General features: G+C 43.2%; 1 protein-coding gene across 1 annotated transcript in view; it reads left to right on the plus strand.

Moving 5' to 3' along the window:
• Nucleotides 1-18,830, plus strand: part of LOC136679433 (glypican-5-like) — a 146,151-nt gene that overhangs the window by 14,142 nt on the left and 113,179 nt on the right. The window contains exon 3 of the mRNA XM_066657949.1: nt 11,365-12,074. Within this exon, the coding sequence (XP_066514046.1) occupies nt 11,365-12,074 (710 nt within the window). The remainder of the gene's footprint in view (nt 1-11,364; nt 12,075-18,830) is intronic.

Raw genomic sequence — 18,830 nt, forward strand, 5'->3', positions numbered from 1 at the left:
CTACTTTTACGAGCCTGCGGCCAGCTCCGATTATGGCTTTCCGCAATTAAACTTAATTAGATTCATTCATTGAGGTTTGTCATCTATTTTTTTTTTTTTCATTTCTTTTAAGACTTGCTTGATGCGTCTTAAGAAGGAATTGCATTTGCTTTTGTTTCTGTGTTTACACATTTCCTTTATGTTAGACTTGCAAGTATATGTAATATATCAAGTTTTTTGGTCCAGTTATTGTATTCCTGTCTTTATTTATCTAAATACAAACCCATGCTCCATCACCAGAATCAAACGTCCAGTTGAGAAAACTGATAAGAGCAGGAGTGGAATGGACACGTGGCACAAACACATTCATCCTAACAAATAACTAAATTGTAATTCATTGCTACCATAATGAACATAAAAAGTACTTGACAAAAACATCAAAAAATGGAGAGAAAAGACGCCTAAAGCCCTGTCAGGACGGAATATAATTTTCATGGCGTCCTGGTGTAATTCTCTATTTTCCAGGGCCATGTCTGTGTTAGTTCCCTGGCGTCTTCTGAGAAAATTACAGGCTGTATTACCAACTGTTTTCAATGACCCCAGTGGTCGTCTAATAATTTTAATCTTGTCCTGATGCATTTTAACAGGCAGATCTGCCATCGCATTGGATAAAATAGGAGTTTGGGCACTGCTGTGCACCTTATTTAGCCTCGGAATGCACTTTTCCATAGTTCATTGCAGTGAAACAATATGAAAATGGAAGAGTTCTCTGGACTTCAGCTGGGAGAGTGTTATCAGAAGAAGAAAAAATAAAATTTAACCCATGGGAAAAGGGAGATTACACAGGTTGATGTAAGGAGTGATTGTACTGGCAGGTATTTAGCTTTACTTATATTCACATATACACATTTTCATCAACTTTTTCTACTGCCTGGCCTTGACATGATATAATTCAAGAACTAGAAACTCGCTTATCCTCTAGTTTTTTATTGCCATAATAACTAACAATTTCAGATTGTCCCCATGAAAAAGCAGAGTGGGGCTCGGATAAAGGAGACATAAACAAGACTGAACTTTACTTAATAAAAGAGATGGCGTGAGTGGATGAATGTTGCTGTGCTTGTAAACAGGACTATGAATGGTCTGTAATTTTATGCGACTTTTGAACTGATTCCGATTGGTAGACTGCACACTATTGGATGGATTCCCAGTTAGGGATTAAGCCTAGTCCTGGACTAAATCCTCCTTTCAATGAAGACTAGGCCTAATCCCTGTCTGGGAAACCAGCCCTATATATTATAGTACTTCTTGTCTGTTAAGAGAAGCACATATCTGGAAAACCTGGGGACTGGGTGCAGTCTGCTGTTGAGTTTTAGTTTGGATGGCTGTCAGGTGGACTGTTTAACCTCAGTGTGTGATACACGGATATGTGTAATTTGTACGGAACACGTCTCAGCTTGTTCTCTGTGCGGTAGGTGTGGCATTGTCGTGGTCAGTGCAGAGTGGCTGGATTGAGGCTGCATGCAGTCCTAGCGTCTCTGCATGGGCACCACGCCAACAGGCTTTAGACTCAGTGGGGATCCCTCACGTCTCGCAGACGACACGGCTGCCAGGGAGACGTCTCCCTCTCCCTCTCCATTTTGCTCTCTCTCTCTCTTTCTTTCTTTTTTCCCATCATTGTTATTCTGCTGTTCCCTCTGGTCTCCAGCCATAACCGCATGACTTCACAGGTCCAGAGAGGCAGTGTAATCGAACGGCTCGTCTCCTCTCCACTCCCATCCGCCTGCTGCTCCAAAGACTTATCCTTTCACTAATTGGACTCGCCATGTTGCTTCCTGTGTGGAGCTGGATGAGGACTGATCCCAGAGAGAGAGAGAGATGGAGACTGTGAGAGAGGGAGAGAGAGGTAGACAGAGAGAGAGACAGGGGGAGAGAGGTAGACAAAGACAGAGGGAGAGAGAGAGAGAGAAATATAGGAAATTAGGAGTTAGGGTAGGTCTCGCACTTGGACTCCTTTGAGGCTTTCTGTCTCCTTCATCTGACTGCAGAAATACTGAGAAACAGGGAAAAAAAGACAGAGGGAGAACAGATTGTTAAATATGAAAAATAAACAATGGTGTTTTGTCAATTTTATAAATATATATACACACACACACAAGATTCAGCCACAAGCCTAAAACCACGGACCAGTGAAATATATAACATTGATTATTTCATTTGTGTCGCCGTCGAGGGGTGGAATAAATTAGGCAGCAAGTGAACAGCCAGTCCTAGAAGTTGATGTGGGCAAGAGTAAAGATCTGTATAACTTTGACAACGGCCAAATTGTGATGGTAATAATGTGCTTTGGTCACAGCATCACTTTGTTCTTGTATTGTAACTTTTTGTTTGTTTTACTTATTTAAACGTGAGCACACACTCACGTAAATGCAGGACCAGTGCTGAGATCGGAGAGTCTCAGAAGAGGGGTCATACAGTTCTAAAATCTCCCTTAAAGTCTCACTTAACACCACAGGGGGATCAGATCAGAATGGCTTGATGATTTCATTGTTTTCTGAAGGCAGCGGGGAAAAATAAGGCACTATGAAAACAGTTTTTTTTCCCCAAATTCCATTAGATTTTTTTTCCCATAGTTGTTTTTGTTTTCCCAATTCCTTTTATTTTTTTTGGTTGTTAACAGTATTTGTTTTTCTTTAAAAAAATAAGTACAGTTAATAAATAAACATTAAAAAAAAACAGTACCTTGGTGTTTAATGAAATTCATTCATTCATTCATTCATAGTCTCTAAGACATCAAACTCCTCACAGACAATCACTCAGAGGAAACCCACGCAGACACAGGGAGAACACACCACACTCCTCACAGACAGTCACCCGGAGGAAACCCACGCAGACACAGGGAGAACACACTACACTCCTCGCACTCACCCGGAGCGTGACTAGAACACTTAGCCCCAAGCCCCTGGAGCTGTGTAACAGAGACACTACCTGTTCTATCCACCAAATTGTGTAAATGCACTGAAAAGCAGTTTATTAATTATATATCAAATTTAATATAAGCAAAAGACAAAGACACCTATTATTGCTTGTGTCTGTGTACATTTCTGCTACATCGTTATAATCAGTGTTGAGATGAAAAACTTATTCTCAGTGGAGGTTTTGATTACAAATAAAATGAATGAAAAGAATGTTCTCTGATTTTGTGCAGTAGAGAGTGAGAAGTCAGACAGGATGTTGCGCACATTCTCCAGCGTGATCTTGACGCTGCCAGGGCTTCACAGCACACACCTGCTGCTTAGCTATGGTGTCCCTGGAAACTGCGGCACGATGGGAATGGACCCTGCTCCATCCTCTGCTGACCAGCTGCTGTGGCTGTGACAGGGACGTATGGTCACTAGCGCTGGCATTCAGAGTCCCTCTGGGTTTAGTTAGTCACTGTATTTTTCAATTTAACAGACCGCAGTGATTTAGGCCAACACAGCTGTCCCCACGCCATAAAGGCTGGACATGCAAGCTGTGCACTTCAATAAGAGCAGCCATAAAACATCGCTTCAGGCCTGTCCAGTCCAGTCCAGAGTTGGATGATGTAAGATATGCTAATAAGGTGAGGTCAAATGGAACACTGGATGAATAGAGTGAAGAGGATGGGAAAATTGAATAGCAAATGGGGACAATGTTATGAATAAAGGGAATAATACAAAGAAAAGTAGGAAAAGGCAGAGGCAGACTAAACTGGTGTTTTTAAGAATGTGTAACAAATGACAGATCATGTGTAAATAAAAAAATAAATATGTGAAATGGGCTCTATAATGGAAACCAGTCTGGCCTTGCAAGTTTGATGTAGCATTTAAATTCGGTTAAACTTAAAGATTCTGTTTACTCCTCAGGACATAAACTTTATATGTAAATTAAGCTACTAGAAGCCTGTATGAATAAATCTGAACAAATAAATTTGCACAATGGCCTTGTGTGTGTATGTATATACCTGCATTAATTACTAATTTCATACAGGGATGACCCCTTGACATGTTAGAGGATATATACTTACAAGGTCACATCCTGTGGAGATGTCATATGTGTGAGGTGAGAGGGTGTGGTTAGGTCACCTGGGTGTTGTCCCCACATTAGCTTACTCTACCTCATACTCTTTTCAGTTGCATTGTGAGTATCTTTAAACTGCCCCCTCAAGGCTTTTCTTGTTCAACCAAATCAAAGTGCGCTTCCAGGGCAGTATGTTGATGGACTACATTGTAAGTCTACATTGAGCAATCCTGACCGCTTTGGTCTGATCTGCTTTGTTGTCCCTGAATGAACTTACACTCTACAGATTTGTTCACTCGTATGGGAGTGGTTACATATTAAAGGCAACATTCACAATTTTAATTAAAAATGACTTTTTAGAAAATTCAGAGGATGTTTCCTCATCATTTGCTAGCTCTCAGTTCTGTTTGTGTGCTCAAAACCGGTCTGATGTGTTTATGAAGGCCCAGTGTCTGTTAATCGGTAAAAAAAAATAAAAACAAAGTGTCTCGGCCAAGTATGCTAGGCGTTCTCTCTCTGCTCACAGTAGAAAATGGCATTTTGGAGTTTTTACACAAATAACATTTTGGGTTTTTTTCAAAAATGTTGAAAAGCATCAACAGCTTTCTTCCTGCTTCATAGGTGCGTAATACTGATTAATTAATTCATTCATTCATTCATTACAACTTTTCCCTCATCCAGATTCCTGTGACATGAGGCTAAGTTTAGCTCTTGTTATATAAACTGCAACCGCAGTTATCTTGTAAACACATTATTGTTTTAATTCCACTTTGCTAAACGTATTTATTTATTTTTTATCTTTTCTATCTTTTAATAGAAATAATAGCAATAAAATGGTAGTTTAACTAAAAACAGGGTCATTCCCCTTGGTTTCATATTCGTGAATATTCATCATCAAATCTTTCTATAAAAAATATAAATATATTTAAAAACTGGATATAGATTTAATTATCGTTTTAATGAACCTGATTCAAAGCTAGCTGTCCATTTCACAAGAGTCCGTTGCCTTGATACTTCCGTATTTTTATTCTTGATTAATTTTCCACACTTTGCTCCTTTTGGGGGTTGAACTCTTAATTAAACCCCTTGAACCCCCCTGCGATTCACACCCTGCTCTCATGCAAATATCCTACCTCATCTCCACAAGCATCCCTCTACCTCGCCCCCCCAACCTTTCCCCAAGATCAGATTTCTCCCCATGAGACCTGACGCAGAATTACAGCACGGCATCTCAGGAATTGTTTGTCTTGGAGGGTTTTGATATCGTCGAGCAGCCATCTTAATTGCAGGCATATTGACGGAGAGATGAGGAGCATATTACCTTCCATAATACTCCCGAGTCCAGTCCACCTGTTCACCTCCTGACAGGGCCTGGGATTTGGGGAGTAGGGCATAGTGTGTGTGTGTGTGTGTGTGTGTGAGAGAGAGAGAGAGACACACACACATAAGTGTAGAGCGTTTGTTGTGTCTGGCTGGTTCCACAGTGGTCAGCAACATAGATCCAGGTCCTTCACTACATGGTTAATGTGTGCTGTTCTTAGTTATGGCTGCTGTAATTTGTGTGTGTGTGTGTGTGTGTGTGTGTGTGTGTGTGTGTGCGTGTTAAGTTCGTCCCCCTAAAAGCAGGTTATTTCAGCAGCGGAGCAGCCATGTGTGCCTCATGTCTCTATGCGAGGGGTCTGAAACTGGAGCTCCTGGTGGGATTAAGGGGCTTTTGGGGGTGACGGGTGATGGGCGGGTGAAGCGCCCTCGTGTCTCGGACCGGACCGCATCCCTCGGCTTGCTGACCGGCCCACTGAGCAAGGGATTACGGACAGGGATGTTGCACGGCCGAAGTGGGTCAGTGAGGAACAGCAGATGAAAAAATGGTCAACGGGAGCCAAATACAGCCTCATTGTACCCCACTTAATTCAGTCCTGAATAGATAAGCCGGTGAATTAAAGCCGAGGTTTGGTCCAAACTTCGGGACGGATGTGGATTATTAGCAGCGAGCTGCTGTCAACACCTACTACAACAGTGTCTCTTGGTAGTCTCGACTCCATCTGTGTTGAATTCCTCAATTGACTCACAAGGCTGTCTCCAGCTGGAGGACAGTGGAATGGACTCTAAATGAATGGGGCAAAAAAATAAGAATGTGAAGGGTTGCCTTGTGTAATCACATAGATTTGTGTGATTAAAATCTGAGAGAATAAAGAGATGTTGGGTGTAATACAGATTTCTTGTTTCCTCCATTTAAAGAAACGTTACATAAAATTTGGTATTTTTACTCCTGGGCACCCACTGCATTTGCGCAATGTATAATTCACTTTTATATGAATGTCCTTAAAAGAGTGGAGAGGGATGAGGGAGGGGAAGTGATTTCCTACCCTCACTCATAAGTTACACAGCGCAGTTTCTGCAGTTCTGAGCATGGAGTAGCAACATGAGAGACTCTTTTCTCTCTATTAAAGGTCAGTGAAGCACCACAGTGATTTTGAAGCTGTAATCTTAAGGTAAAAATACAAGCTAGTGTTGCTTTAAAAAGCAGTGCTCTACTTATCTAAGTGAACAACCCTAACCCTAGCTTCTGCTCCTTGCTCCTCACTCCTGGGCTCTCGTGATGAACTGAACTGTGGCTCATTCTCATTTAAAGGAACATGGGCTGAAACCGGTCGTTCTGAACAGAGCTGTTAGGGCTGTGTCCAGTTGTGAAAAAGGGGTATAGTGTGTGACCTTTAAGATGACTTTTGCCATACGTTTCCAGGTCAAGTCAGTTCCAAGTTTGAAAATCCTGCGATGCACATTGTAACGAATGCAAAATTACACTCTTGATTTAAACACGGCCTATTTATCTTTTATTTAAGTCAAGAGTCCAAGGAACCAAGTAAGTGACTGATCTCAGGGATAGGAAAATTGCCCTCGAGTGATTAAGCAGATTGGTAATTTATGAAAACCTCCTCTGGACCGTCTTAAGAGGCTGTATAACCTCCCATTACAAGGCAGTAAATCTGGCCTCCATCTTGACTCTCCACAGCCCCCCTGCCCGTGTGCACTTGCCCCGCCTGCGGCCCTCTCGCTGATTTAATGCCGTGTTTATGTGAAACGGAAGCTGGTGCTGTAAAATGGCGACGTCCATTAAAGCGCCTCAGCGAGGGCCTAGGGACCGTGTATGGATCTCACATACTCGACATTGCTCTGTTGAAAGCATTCGAATTTACAACCTCGCTCTGACCTGTTCCCAACATTTCATTACGAGTATATAGTGTGAGTTACTGGAGAGCGTTCTTGTCACATAAGGAAATCTTCATTTTCTGGAGTCCGTACTGTGAAGGTCAGTGAAGGGGAGATTCTTCGCTGTTACGTGAAGGCGGAGTTTAGGGAGTTATATTGGTATTAAACTAGAATATATATTACATTACTAGATTTTTAGGGAGCGTTTTTGGTCCCCAATCTAAGTCCTGTATACTTTCCAGGCTTTTAATTACAGTGACGTTTTTGAAACCCCCTCACTACCACATTAACATCTCTTCCTCAGCCTTTTCTTCACTATTGATCACTGGGAAGTGGGAGGGGTGGTTCCTAGTGATGCTTCAGTCATCCGTGGCTGGGAGTTCATTTTGTCTGTGTTGGACGAATGGACCTGCTGCTCCTCTTTACTCACTACAGTGCTAATCATCTCGGGAATGAATTAGTTGTCGGTTAGTGTTCTCCTCCTGGCTGTCCAATAAGATGCAGCTGTGTCTTGGAGAATCTTAACTCTCCCACTTTAACTTCAGGGAGACCTAGCTAAAACGTAAACTGACAGTGAATACGTTTCAGAGAAAATAAAAAAAAAACCCCACTCTGAAAAAAGTAGTAGAGAGGGTTTGGTGTTTGAACTTAAAGGAACTTCAGGAACTTCTGAGCTTCCCCTACAGTTGCAGAGTGTAATTCATTCTTACAGCACTGTCCTGGAATCTAGAGGGAGGGGGTGTTGTTTCCTACCCTCTTTCAACATTTACACAGTGCAGTTAGTGCAGTGCTGAGCCTGGAGTAGCAAAGATAGAGGCTGTATTCTCCTTATTACAGGTCAGTGGAGCATCACAGTGAGTTTGAAGCTGTAATTCCAAGGTAAAAAAACGACTTATTGTTCCTTTAAAGCATAAACCCTTGCCCAGGTTCTCAAGACCTCCCTGCTTCCTACATTGAGACTACGTTCAGACTCTTTTCCACCGGTTTTAAAGTGTTTTTCCTGCCTCCCCCAGTTCGTACTGGTTTTCACACTACAGACCTGATGTTCAGACGCCTAAAGGCTTCCTTAAACTGAATCAGATTCTTTGAAGCCCACTGACCACCTCCATCCACCCTGTTATATTCCCCATGTTCAAAAACTACAATACTCGTACATACAGCTGGCAGAAAGTTCAAGATGCGACTCTGAGTGATTTATGAGCGGCTTAGCGGCTAATTCCATTCGAAAACAACAGGGAAGGACCTGCTCTCTGTCAGTCTGTCTTCAGGGAGCCGGTTCTGACCCAGTGGCAGTGGAAACACAGGAACGCTAAGGAAATTAGTCCAAGTCAGCGAGTGTGTGTACCCCACACACACGCACGCACACACCCATGCAAACACACACACACACACACACAGACACACACACACACACGCACACACATACACACACACATTAGTAAATGTCAGTATCTGGCAATAGTCAGCTATAACTAAGGTCACTAATGCTTTTTTCCATGTACGTGTGTGTAATATGGGGATACCTCTCTCTCTCTCTCTCTCTTTCTCTCTCTCTCTCTCTCTCAGTCAGTGTGTTGGCAGGTTTGTGGCATGAGTTTGCCCTCTGAAACATTGAAATGTTAGACACATTCTGTTTGTGGTTAGCTTCTCTCTCTCTCTCTCTCTCTCTCTCTCTCTTTCTCTCTCTCTCTCTCTCTCAGTCAGTGTGTTGGCAGGTTTGTGGCATGAGTTTGCCCTCTGAAACATTGAAATGTTAGACACATTCTGTTTGTGGTTAGCTTCTCTCTCTCTCTCTCTCTCTCTCTCTCTCTCTCTCTCTCTCTCTCTCTCTCTCTCTCTCTCTGTCTCTCTTCATACATCTCACCTTTACACTACACACACACACACACACACACTCAGTCTATGAGCTGCTTTTAACCTCTCTATCATTCTTTCTTTCCACATTTCTTTCCTCTCGCTTAATGGTTTTCTTTCTTTCCTCCTTTTCATGCTGAACCCGAAATATGCACTAAATCTCCACCTAGGAAAGGATTTTAAAGCCTTTTGATGGAGAAAAAAAATGAGGAAGCTCTTTTATGTCAGTTCTTTTATTTATCTCCAATAGAATGTATTTGTGTCTGCATCAGTCGTCCAGTTGTCCACACTGGTCAGCAAAGAGAGTTCCCATGCCTGGCACTGGACACACACTGTGTGTGTGTGTGTGTGTGTGTGTGTGTTGTACAGCTGTTCTGTGTGTGTTGTTTTTAAGCCCACTGTGACCATACTACTGGGAGTCTCCACAGCATATGGAGCAATACAGAATGATTAGCTTCTGTGTGTGTGTGTGTGTGTTGGTTGGGGTTTGGCTGTGTGATGAATATATGATTGTTTGGTGTATAGAGAACTGTACAAAGGTCAGACACCTCCATTAATTTAATTTCCAGTCATTAATCATAAACATTGCCTGCAGAAGGAAGGATAAAGACAAATGAATCATTCTGAAGAAGCCTCAGTTTCCATAATATAGTTATAAATTATAAATTATAAAAAATATACAGATTTTCAGTACTTAGCTTTCATCTTTGATAGACAGGAGGAACTGAAGCTCCACCGAAGTCCATCCTTCCACTGTGAGATGATAAAACAACACTGTGGGTCTGAAAGGATGTGTATCAATGAAGAAGCTTTTACTGAGAAAAGGAGACACTCTATAAATTGATGTTGGATATTGTATTTCATTCATAGGAATTGCATTGTTTTTTTTTTCTTTTTTGTTGTAGTCTGTTGCAGGACATAATAAACAAGTTAAATTACATGTACATGACTCTTTTGAGTCCCCGAACATGAGAGTGTACTATGTCTATGTGTATATTTGTGTGTGTTCTGTTTTGAAAAATGTCCTGTGTGAGTTTTTGTGTTCATGTTTGGTTGTGTGTGTATACTGTAGAAGGCATGTTATATGTCTGTGTTTGAGATACGTTTGTGTACTTTTAATATGTGTTTGTGTGTGTGTGTGTGTGTGTGTGTGTGTGTGTGTGTGTGTTGGCGTGAGGTGTTCAGTCTCAGTTTCTCTGCAGTTGCTGCTGTTTCTCCATCTGCTAACATGCCTTCAATCTGACATCAGTCACCCAGGAGAGAACGCCACTGCGTGTCTGTGTGTGTGTGTGTGTGTGTGTGTGTGTGTGCGTCTGTGCGTGCATGTGAGTGGGGAAGGTGGGGGGCATGGGAGCACAGCTGAGTAGACAGGTCACACCAACCGGCCAACAACCAAGAACAAGTTTGGGCGTGTGTGTGTGTTAATGGGAGTTGAACTGTTGAACTAGTTGAACTACATGGCCTATATAAGACAATTCTAGCACACACTTACAGCTATGTGTGGCTATGCTAGCAGACATAGCCTCGGTTAGCTTAAGCAGCTGAATCGGCTAATTAGTGTTCTCCTCCAAGTGTGTTTAGCTGGTTGCTTGTATTATACCATGATACCATGGTGTTTTTCCATGGCATGGTACCTGCTGGATTAACGTAGGCAGTGATGTCATAGCACACAGTCTATAATGGAAGCTGTGAGGTTTGGAAACCACAACAACAGAAGCGTTGTTAACGTTAAGTGTAGATCAGATCCAGAGTCGTTTAGCACTCTAGTCTTTCGTCAGCCACCACTTCAAGAAGTGTTTTCATCTCTTCCAAAGGCCATATTGTAATGTTATGAGCTGCTGTTGTGAGTCGGATAAAAACAAATGTGATTTCTACTGCAGTTTTGAGATGTTACAAGTGGTTAGTTGGTGCTGGATGTCTGCATTTCATCGTGATTCCCAAGTCTCTCTGGCCAATCAGAGTGGTGCACTTCACATTTAGGCCCTACTCAGCTTGCTTTGTATCACAAGTGAGCAGGGACTAAAAAAAAAAAAGAGTATAGTCGAGTCAAGTAGGTACCATGCAGGAAAAGCGTCATTAGTAACAGTTCGAACTCAAGGTTAGGGTTGATACCATCTAGGATGAAGCATATCTCAGCCCTCCCTCTCCAGCCTGCACACTTTGTAGCTAGTGTGTGTCACTGGACATAAATAAATGAAGAAGACAATACCATGTGATGTAAGACCCTCTGTGTATTTCCATGTGTATATATAATCCCTCTCTCTTCTTCTCTACCCGCAGATACATATCAGTCCCTCTTCCCCTTCTCTCGGGATCACCTGAGCTCTCTGTTTGAGAGTGTGTACAGCCCCCTCTCCTCTGCTGTCACCCCGCTCATCTCCACCCTCTTCTCTGACCTCTCCCTCTTCATCCGTAATGCCTCCTCCAACGTCTCGGTGGAAGCGGCTGTCCACCATTTCTACGACAATCTCTTCCCACTCGTCTACACCCGCCTCATCAACCCAGGAGCGGCAGCAGCAGTCACCGAAGGCAACGACCTGTTCGACTGCTTGCGGATGACCCGGCAGGACGTGAACCCCTTCGGACGTCACTCCCGGGAGATGGCTGTGGAACTGTCAGAGGCCCTGCGCTCAGCCAGGGTGCTGACAGGAGCCTTTATACTGGGGGAGGAGGTGATGAACGGCACAGAATTAGCTCCACTGACAAAGGAGTGCACACGGGCATTGGTCAAGATGCAGTACTGCCCACACTGCAGAGGACTGACCCTCATACACCCGTGCGGGCCATACTGCCTCAATGTGATGCGAGGCTGTCTGGCCAGCATTTCGGAGTTGGACATGCCCTGGAGACAGTTCGTGGCCATCCTGGAGGATCTGACCCAGGCTGTTGCTGGGGATCACAGTCTAGAGCTGACTCTGCTGGGGCTCAGAGCTCGAGTCAATGAGGCCATACTCCACGCCGAGCTTCACGGACCCCAGCTGACAGCCACGGTGAGTGATATCACGTCAACTATACGCACAACAGCAAAGCTAGCAGTATGTGGAGTTAAAATTGCCTAGCGCTATTCAACAGTGCACTGAAATGCTCCCTAAGTCAATAAACTTGCTTCTTACATCAAGTGCAGGCACGTTAAATAAGAACCCCTCCTCGTCTGAGTCTGTCCAATCACAGCGCAGAACTCCTGTTCACGTGAGAGTGCAAAGACGAGGGTAAACAGAGCAAAACGAACACAGTGAGTGCAGGGAAATAAGAGCACTGATTAAATATACAGAAACCGAGAATGAAAAAGAAAGAGAACAGAGTGAAAACGGCTAAAAACCAGTTCCTCGCTCCTCACTCCTGGGCGCTCGCGCTGAACTGAGCTGTGGCTCGTTATCATTTAAAGGAACAGGCGCTGTTTAGACAGGGGAGAACACTGTTGTGGTGTTTGATTCATGTAACAGATGTTTCATTAAGACCCTGGGGGAGTACGTTGTGTATAGGTCTCATTAGGTGATGACATGTAGTTAACATTCAGAATCTGAACTTTCCTCCTTATGTCAGTGAGCTAAAGCAGGAGATAACAAAACGAAATGTCAGAAGTGGAAATGTACAGCGTGAATGCCATGAGGAATCAGGCAGGGTTTAAAGGAATGAATATTGACTTACAGTGAAAGAGGCTGTTCGCTGCTTCTGAGAGTTCGGCCGACTGTGTGTGACTGGCTGCTGTGGAATGCTCCCGCAGAGAGGAGACCAATCACGATAATGACAGGAAAAACGCATCTTTACTGTCAGCGGTAGCTTGCCAAACTGCTGGTTTAGTGTCTCTCTCTCTCTCTCTCTCTCTCTTGCTCACTCTCCCCTCTTTGTTTTTCCCATCAGTTTTTTCATTATTATAAGATTGTTACAAGAATTGGATGATTTCTTTCTTTCTTTCTTTCTTTCTTTCTTTCCCTCATTTATGCTACTCTTGCTGTAGAGCATCTCTCTCTCTCTCTCTCTCTCTCTCTCTCTCTCTCTCAGTATTTCGCTTAAGACCATTCCGTGTGAAGTAGAACCAGGCGAGTACAGAATTGCCAATGAATTGTAGCTCGTTTGGAAAATGAACTCCAGACCTTCTTCAGAGCCACAAATAACACTGAAGAACCATGACAGTTCAGTCTGGCACTTTCTCCACGTGGAGCTGGGGTTAGAAAGGCCTCCCTCACACATTCGAAGCATGAGAAAATAACATCATCTTCCAGAAAACCTCTGAAAGTTTAACGTTGTTTGGGAGATGTTCCCTTTAATACTTTTAACTTTTTTATTGAAGTGTATTTATATTGAAACATTCTTGCAAGGGCAAGAAAGACATACATGCAGGGGAGGGAAAAGAGAGAGAGAGAGGATATCGCAATAATGTGAAAAAGAACAGAGGAAAAGAGAAGAAAGTCAGTAAATAGAGGAAGAAATATAAACAGAATATGTTAAGAAAAATGCTGAAAAGTAAACACTGAAAAGAGAACAAGAGAAGAGAGGGGAAAAGAAGGATAAAAGGAGGAGGAGGGAAGGAAAAAAAACAAAAAAAGGAAAAGTGAACAAGCAAATGACTGTCAGTTGTTTGCTGAATCACATTCATGTCCCCGGACTTATTCTGGCTAAAACACACAGAATAACACAGAAAAACAATACAACCCCACCACCACCACTGTTATCACCATCACCATCATTATCATCATCATCTACACCACCATCATCATCATCATCACAATCATCACCACCATCATCATCACCACCACCATCACCATCACCATCATCATCTACACCACCACCATCACCATCTACACCACAATCATCATCATCTACACCACCACCATCACCATCATCACCACCACTACCATCATCATCACAATCACCACCACCATCATCACCATAATCACCACCACAACCACCACTACCATCATCATCACCACAACCACCATCACCACCATCATCACCACAACCACCACCACCATCATCATCACAGTCACCACCACCATCATCACCATAATCACCACCACCATCATCATCATCTACACCACCACCATCATTATCACAATCACCATCATCACCACCATCACCACCACCATCATCATCTATACCACCACCATCACCATCATCACCACCACTACCATCATCATCACAATCACCACCACCATCACCACCATCATCACCATAATCACCACCACAACCACCACCACCATCATCATCACCACAACCACCATCACCACCATCATCACCACAACCACCACCACCACCATCATCACCACAACCACCACCACCATCATCATCACCACAACCACCACCACCATCATCATCACAATCACCACCACCATCACCACCATCATCACCATAATCACCACCACCATCATCATCATCATCTACACCACCACCATCATTATCACATCACCACCACCATCATCATCATCTACACCACCACCATCATCATCTACACCACCACCATCACCACCATCATCACCATAATCACCACCACCACCATCATCATCTACACCACCACCATCATCACCATAATCACCACCACCATCATCATCTACATCACCACCACCATCACCAAAACCACCACCATCATCACCATCACCACCACCATCATCACAACCACCATCACCATTATCATCATCACCACCATCACCACCACCATCATCATCACCATAATCACCACCACCATCATCACCACCATCACCACCACCATCATCATCACCACCAACATCATCATCTCCACCACCATCATCATCATCTACACCACCACCATCACCAAAACCACCACCATCATCACAACCACCATCACCATTATCATCATCACCACCACCACCATCATCATCTTCACCACCACCATCACCATCACCACTAATCTAGTCTCTCAGTCCTTTTAAAGGCAACTGGCCGCATGCTCACATTTTTCTCTCTGCTTCTGCTTTTGATAGACTTTTCACTGCTGTGAAAATAAAGCTGCAATGTTTTGAAAGCAGTTTTCCTTTTTCAAAGATCATAAAGAGTGAAACCATGCAGTAGCGTGTGTGTGTGTGTGTGTGTGTGTGTGTGTGTGTGAGTGTTATTAGAGGAATTATGATGGTGTGGTATTTCTCTGTGATGTTTTCCCAAAGGGGTTGTGGTTGGCATTCTCTCCCCCCTGCTGTGCAGCCTTGAGATGGCACTACACCCTGTGGAGTGTGTGTGTGTGTGTGTGTGTGTGTGTGTGTGTGTGTGTGTGTATGTGTGTGTGTGCGTGCACGCACCCATTTGTATGCGTGTGACAGACACACACTTGTCTGTCTTCAGTTTCTCTCACACACACCAGCACACACACACATGCTTATACCCATATACACATGACTTGGGAGGCATGCTAGTGTGTGTGTCTGTGTGTGTGTGTGTGAGAGAGTGAGAGAGAGAGAGTGAGTGAGTGAGTGAGTGAGTGAGAGGCCTGTATGGGAATGAAACTGAAACCCGAATTCAACCCGAACCCACTCATACCAAAAGAGATGGAATTCCAAAGACACTACTTGCCAACTGCTTGAATGTGTGAACAGAAAATGCCATGCTGGGATTAATCGAAATGCTACACATCTGTAAAACAAAACTCAATCCCAAAACTCTTGAGTAGTAAGACGTTACTAACACTGACCTCTGTTTGGATTGTATTAAAATTTCTGGTGGAAATGGCATTTGTGTCTATACTATTGAATATATTATTTGTACAAATACGTTTTAAAGTGTGTTTGTGTCATGTATGACTCTAATTCCAAATTCAAACATCCTGCTCTTTTGTCATTTTATGGAAACTGATGTGCAGTATTGGGCGGCACAGTGGAGAAGCAGGGAGTGTAGCAGTCACACAGCTCCAGAGACCTGGAGGTTGTGGGTTCGAGTCCCGCTCCGGGTGACTGTCTGTGAGGAGTGCGGTGTGTTCTCCCTGTGTCTGCGTGGGTTTATTCCGGGTGACTGTCTGTGACGAGTGTGGTGTGTTCTCCCTGTGTCTGCGTGGGTTTCCTCCGGGTGACTGTCTGTGAGGAGTGTGGTGTGTTCTCCCTGTGTCTGCGTGGGTTTCCTCCGGGTGACTGTCTGTGAGGAGTGTGGTGTGTTCTCCCTGTGTCTGCATGGGTTTCCTCCGGGTGACTGTCTGTGACGAGTGTGGTGTGTTCTCCCTGTGTCTGCGTGGGTTTCCTCCGGGTGACTGTCTGTGAGGAGTGTGGTGTGTTCTCCCTGTGTCTGCGTGGTTTCCTCCGGGTGCTCCGGTTTCCTCCCATGCTCCAAAAACACACGTTGGTAGGTGGATTGGCAACTCAAAAGTGTCTGTAGGTGTGAGTGTGTGAGTGAATGTGTGAGTGTGTGTCGCCCTGTGAAGGTCTGGCGCCCCCTCCAGGGTGTGTTCTCTCCTTGCGCCCAGTGATTCCGTGTAGGCTCCGGACCACCGCGACCCTGAACTCATAATGAATTAATGTGTAGTTTTGAAAATGGCAACTGTATTATAAATGAATAGTTATTATTAATATGCTACATTCAACTTGCACATATTTCGGATGCAATATTATCCCCAAGAACAGAACAAATTGAGGCACATGATTTAACAGCACTTTTTTTGATGAGACTCATTACGAACGCAGTGATCAATAAATTCTTCTCCTTTGCCGTTTTTAAACTCTTGAATTACAATTGTACCTTACATAAAAAACATTTGCACACTTAATAATTATTAATGTATCACACGAAAAAAAACAAAAAAAAACCTTTGAAGTTAACAAACAATAGCATAAAAAGCATAATTTGAGACCTATTTTCCAAATTAGCCTCTATTCGATGGTCTGCAATATGCCTGACGTGGTCTGAAAATAAAAAATGAACACACCTGAAAACTCAGACATTTGAATGAATATTTCAGGCTTTACACTGTGACTCACCACAGTAGCAGAAGGGTGTATATTTCTGCAGATGTTTTATTTTCCTCTAGACTCTGTAGTGCAACTTTATTTCAATTTTAACAAGTAAATCTGACAAAATGTTACCCACTTTTGTATACATTTAATAAAGGTTTTTGTCCGCATTATCTTTCACATAAAAACAAATCAACCCAATAAAGAAGACACTGAGCTGAACCCAGTGTTGTATCTGACAAATCCTTCTGAATCTGGTTCAGAACAAAATGTTTTGTCAAGCCCCATCAGGCTCGGAGCTGACCTCTAAAACACCCTTTGATTAGAGTATTCTGTCTGCTGCTCACACACTTTGTCTTACATGCACAAATACACACACACACACATGCTTTCTAACGTATGAGTGTATGTGTGTGTATGTGAGACTCTGCTGAGATCAGGTTATAGTAGAGATGGTATATGGCAGATGACACTGGCTGGACCGTCTATTGGTCAGCGTGCCGTCTGAGAGGGGATAGAGTTTTCACACATTCACGAGGGGCATATTCTTTTGCATGGCTGTGGTTTTTGTGCTATGTGTGTGTCTCCGTCTGTCTATCAGTGTACGTCTGACTATGTACTGAACAGAAGTACTCACACGCTGCTGAAAGTTATCAACATGTTTTGGATTACAGATGATGCACATTGTGAACCCAACACTAAAAACTCCAACAGTAAACTTTTACTGCCAAGAGAAGGCTGTCTGCAGGTATTTATTTCCATCAGGACACCTCCCTTTAATGGAAATGACTTTGGTTTTTCACCATGATCTAAATTCAGTCACTGAGATCATTCAACAAGTTTTGATAATTCTGCAACACCTGTCTCACGTTTCCAGTTCGTCTTCCTTAGTTCCCTTTAAAAACCTATTAAAAAACTCATATTAAAAATGTCCAGTGTTGTTTCAAACAGGGCTGGACAATAATTCAATATCAGTATATATCGAAATATAAAAGGTTTCAGTAACACTGATTTTTATACACATTTCAATATTTCACTAATATTATTGAATCTTACAGCATCTGTCACTGACTGATGGTCATTACAGGGCACTCAATATTGAAGTTAGTTTAAAAATATTGACAAAGCCAAGAGGTTGTTGTTTGAGGGTGAAGACATGTTGCTTCCAGTTCTTGGCTGTTTTTCTGCGGTTTTTCATATCGTATCGACTGAAATTAAGAAAGTAATTATGATATAAATGTTGGCCGTATCGCCCAGCTCTAGTTTCAAATAAGACTGAATGATTTTGGAAAACATATGTATGTATCTTTACACTTATATAGTGCCTTTCTAGACACCCAAAGACGCTTTACAATCCACACTGCTCAGAACACTCAATCCACACACACAAACACTGGTGAGAAGCGGCAGCCAAATGCGCACAGCGTACTCTCGACCAGGAACAACCGTCCACCTGGAGGACTGCATCGGGCACTAGGGTTTCACCCAGGACAGAGCGCCAATCCACATCTGGGCTCACACACATTCACTCACACATAGACATTCATTCACATACACACCAGGACAGTTATTAGACAGAAGCCAATTCACCTACCCTCCATGTGTTTGGACTGTGGGAGGAAACCCACGCAGACACAGGGAGAACATAGAAACTCCACCCAGACTGTAACCCAAGATCCCAGCGCTGGGAAGCGAACGTGCTCACCACTAAGCCAATCAGTTGTATTCTGATGATGGAGGGCGGGGTCTAAATATATCACTAAGGCCAGTAGTGCTTAGTAGAATCATTCCACATGAACCTTTTTCATTGTTTTCTTGTGTTCAGCTGTTAATCTAAATTATGGCAAACATTACAATAGT

This window comes from Hoplias malabaricus, chromosome Y (genome assembly GCF_029633855.1).
Source record: "Hoplias malabaricus isolate fHopMal1 chromosome Y, fHopMal1.hap1, whole genome shotgun sequence".
Lineage (NCBI taxonomy): Eukaryota > Metazoa > Chordata > Actinopteri > Characiformes > Erythrinidae > Hoplias > Hoplias malabaricus.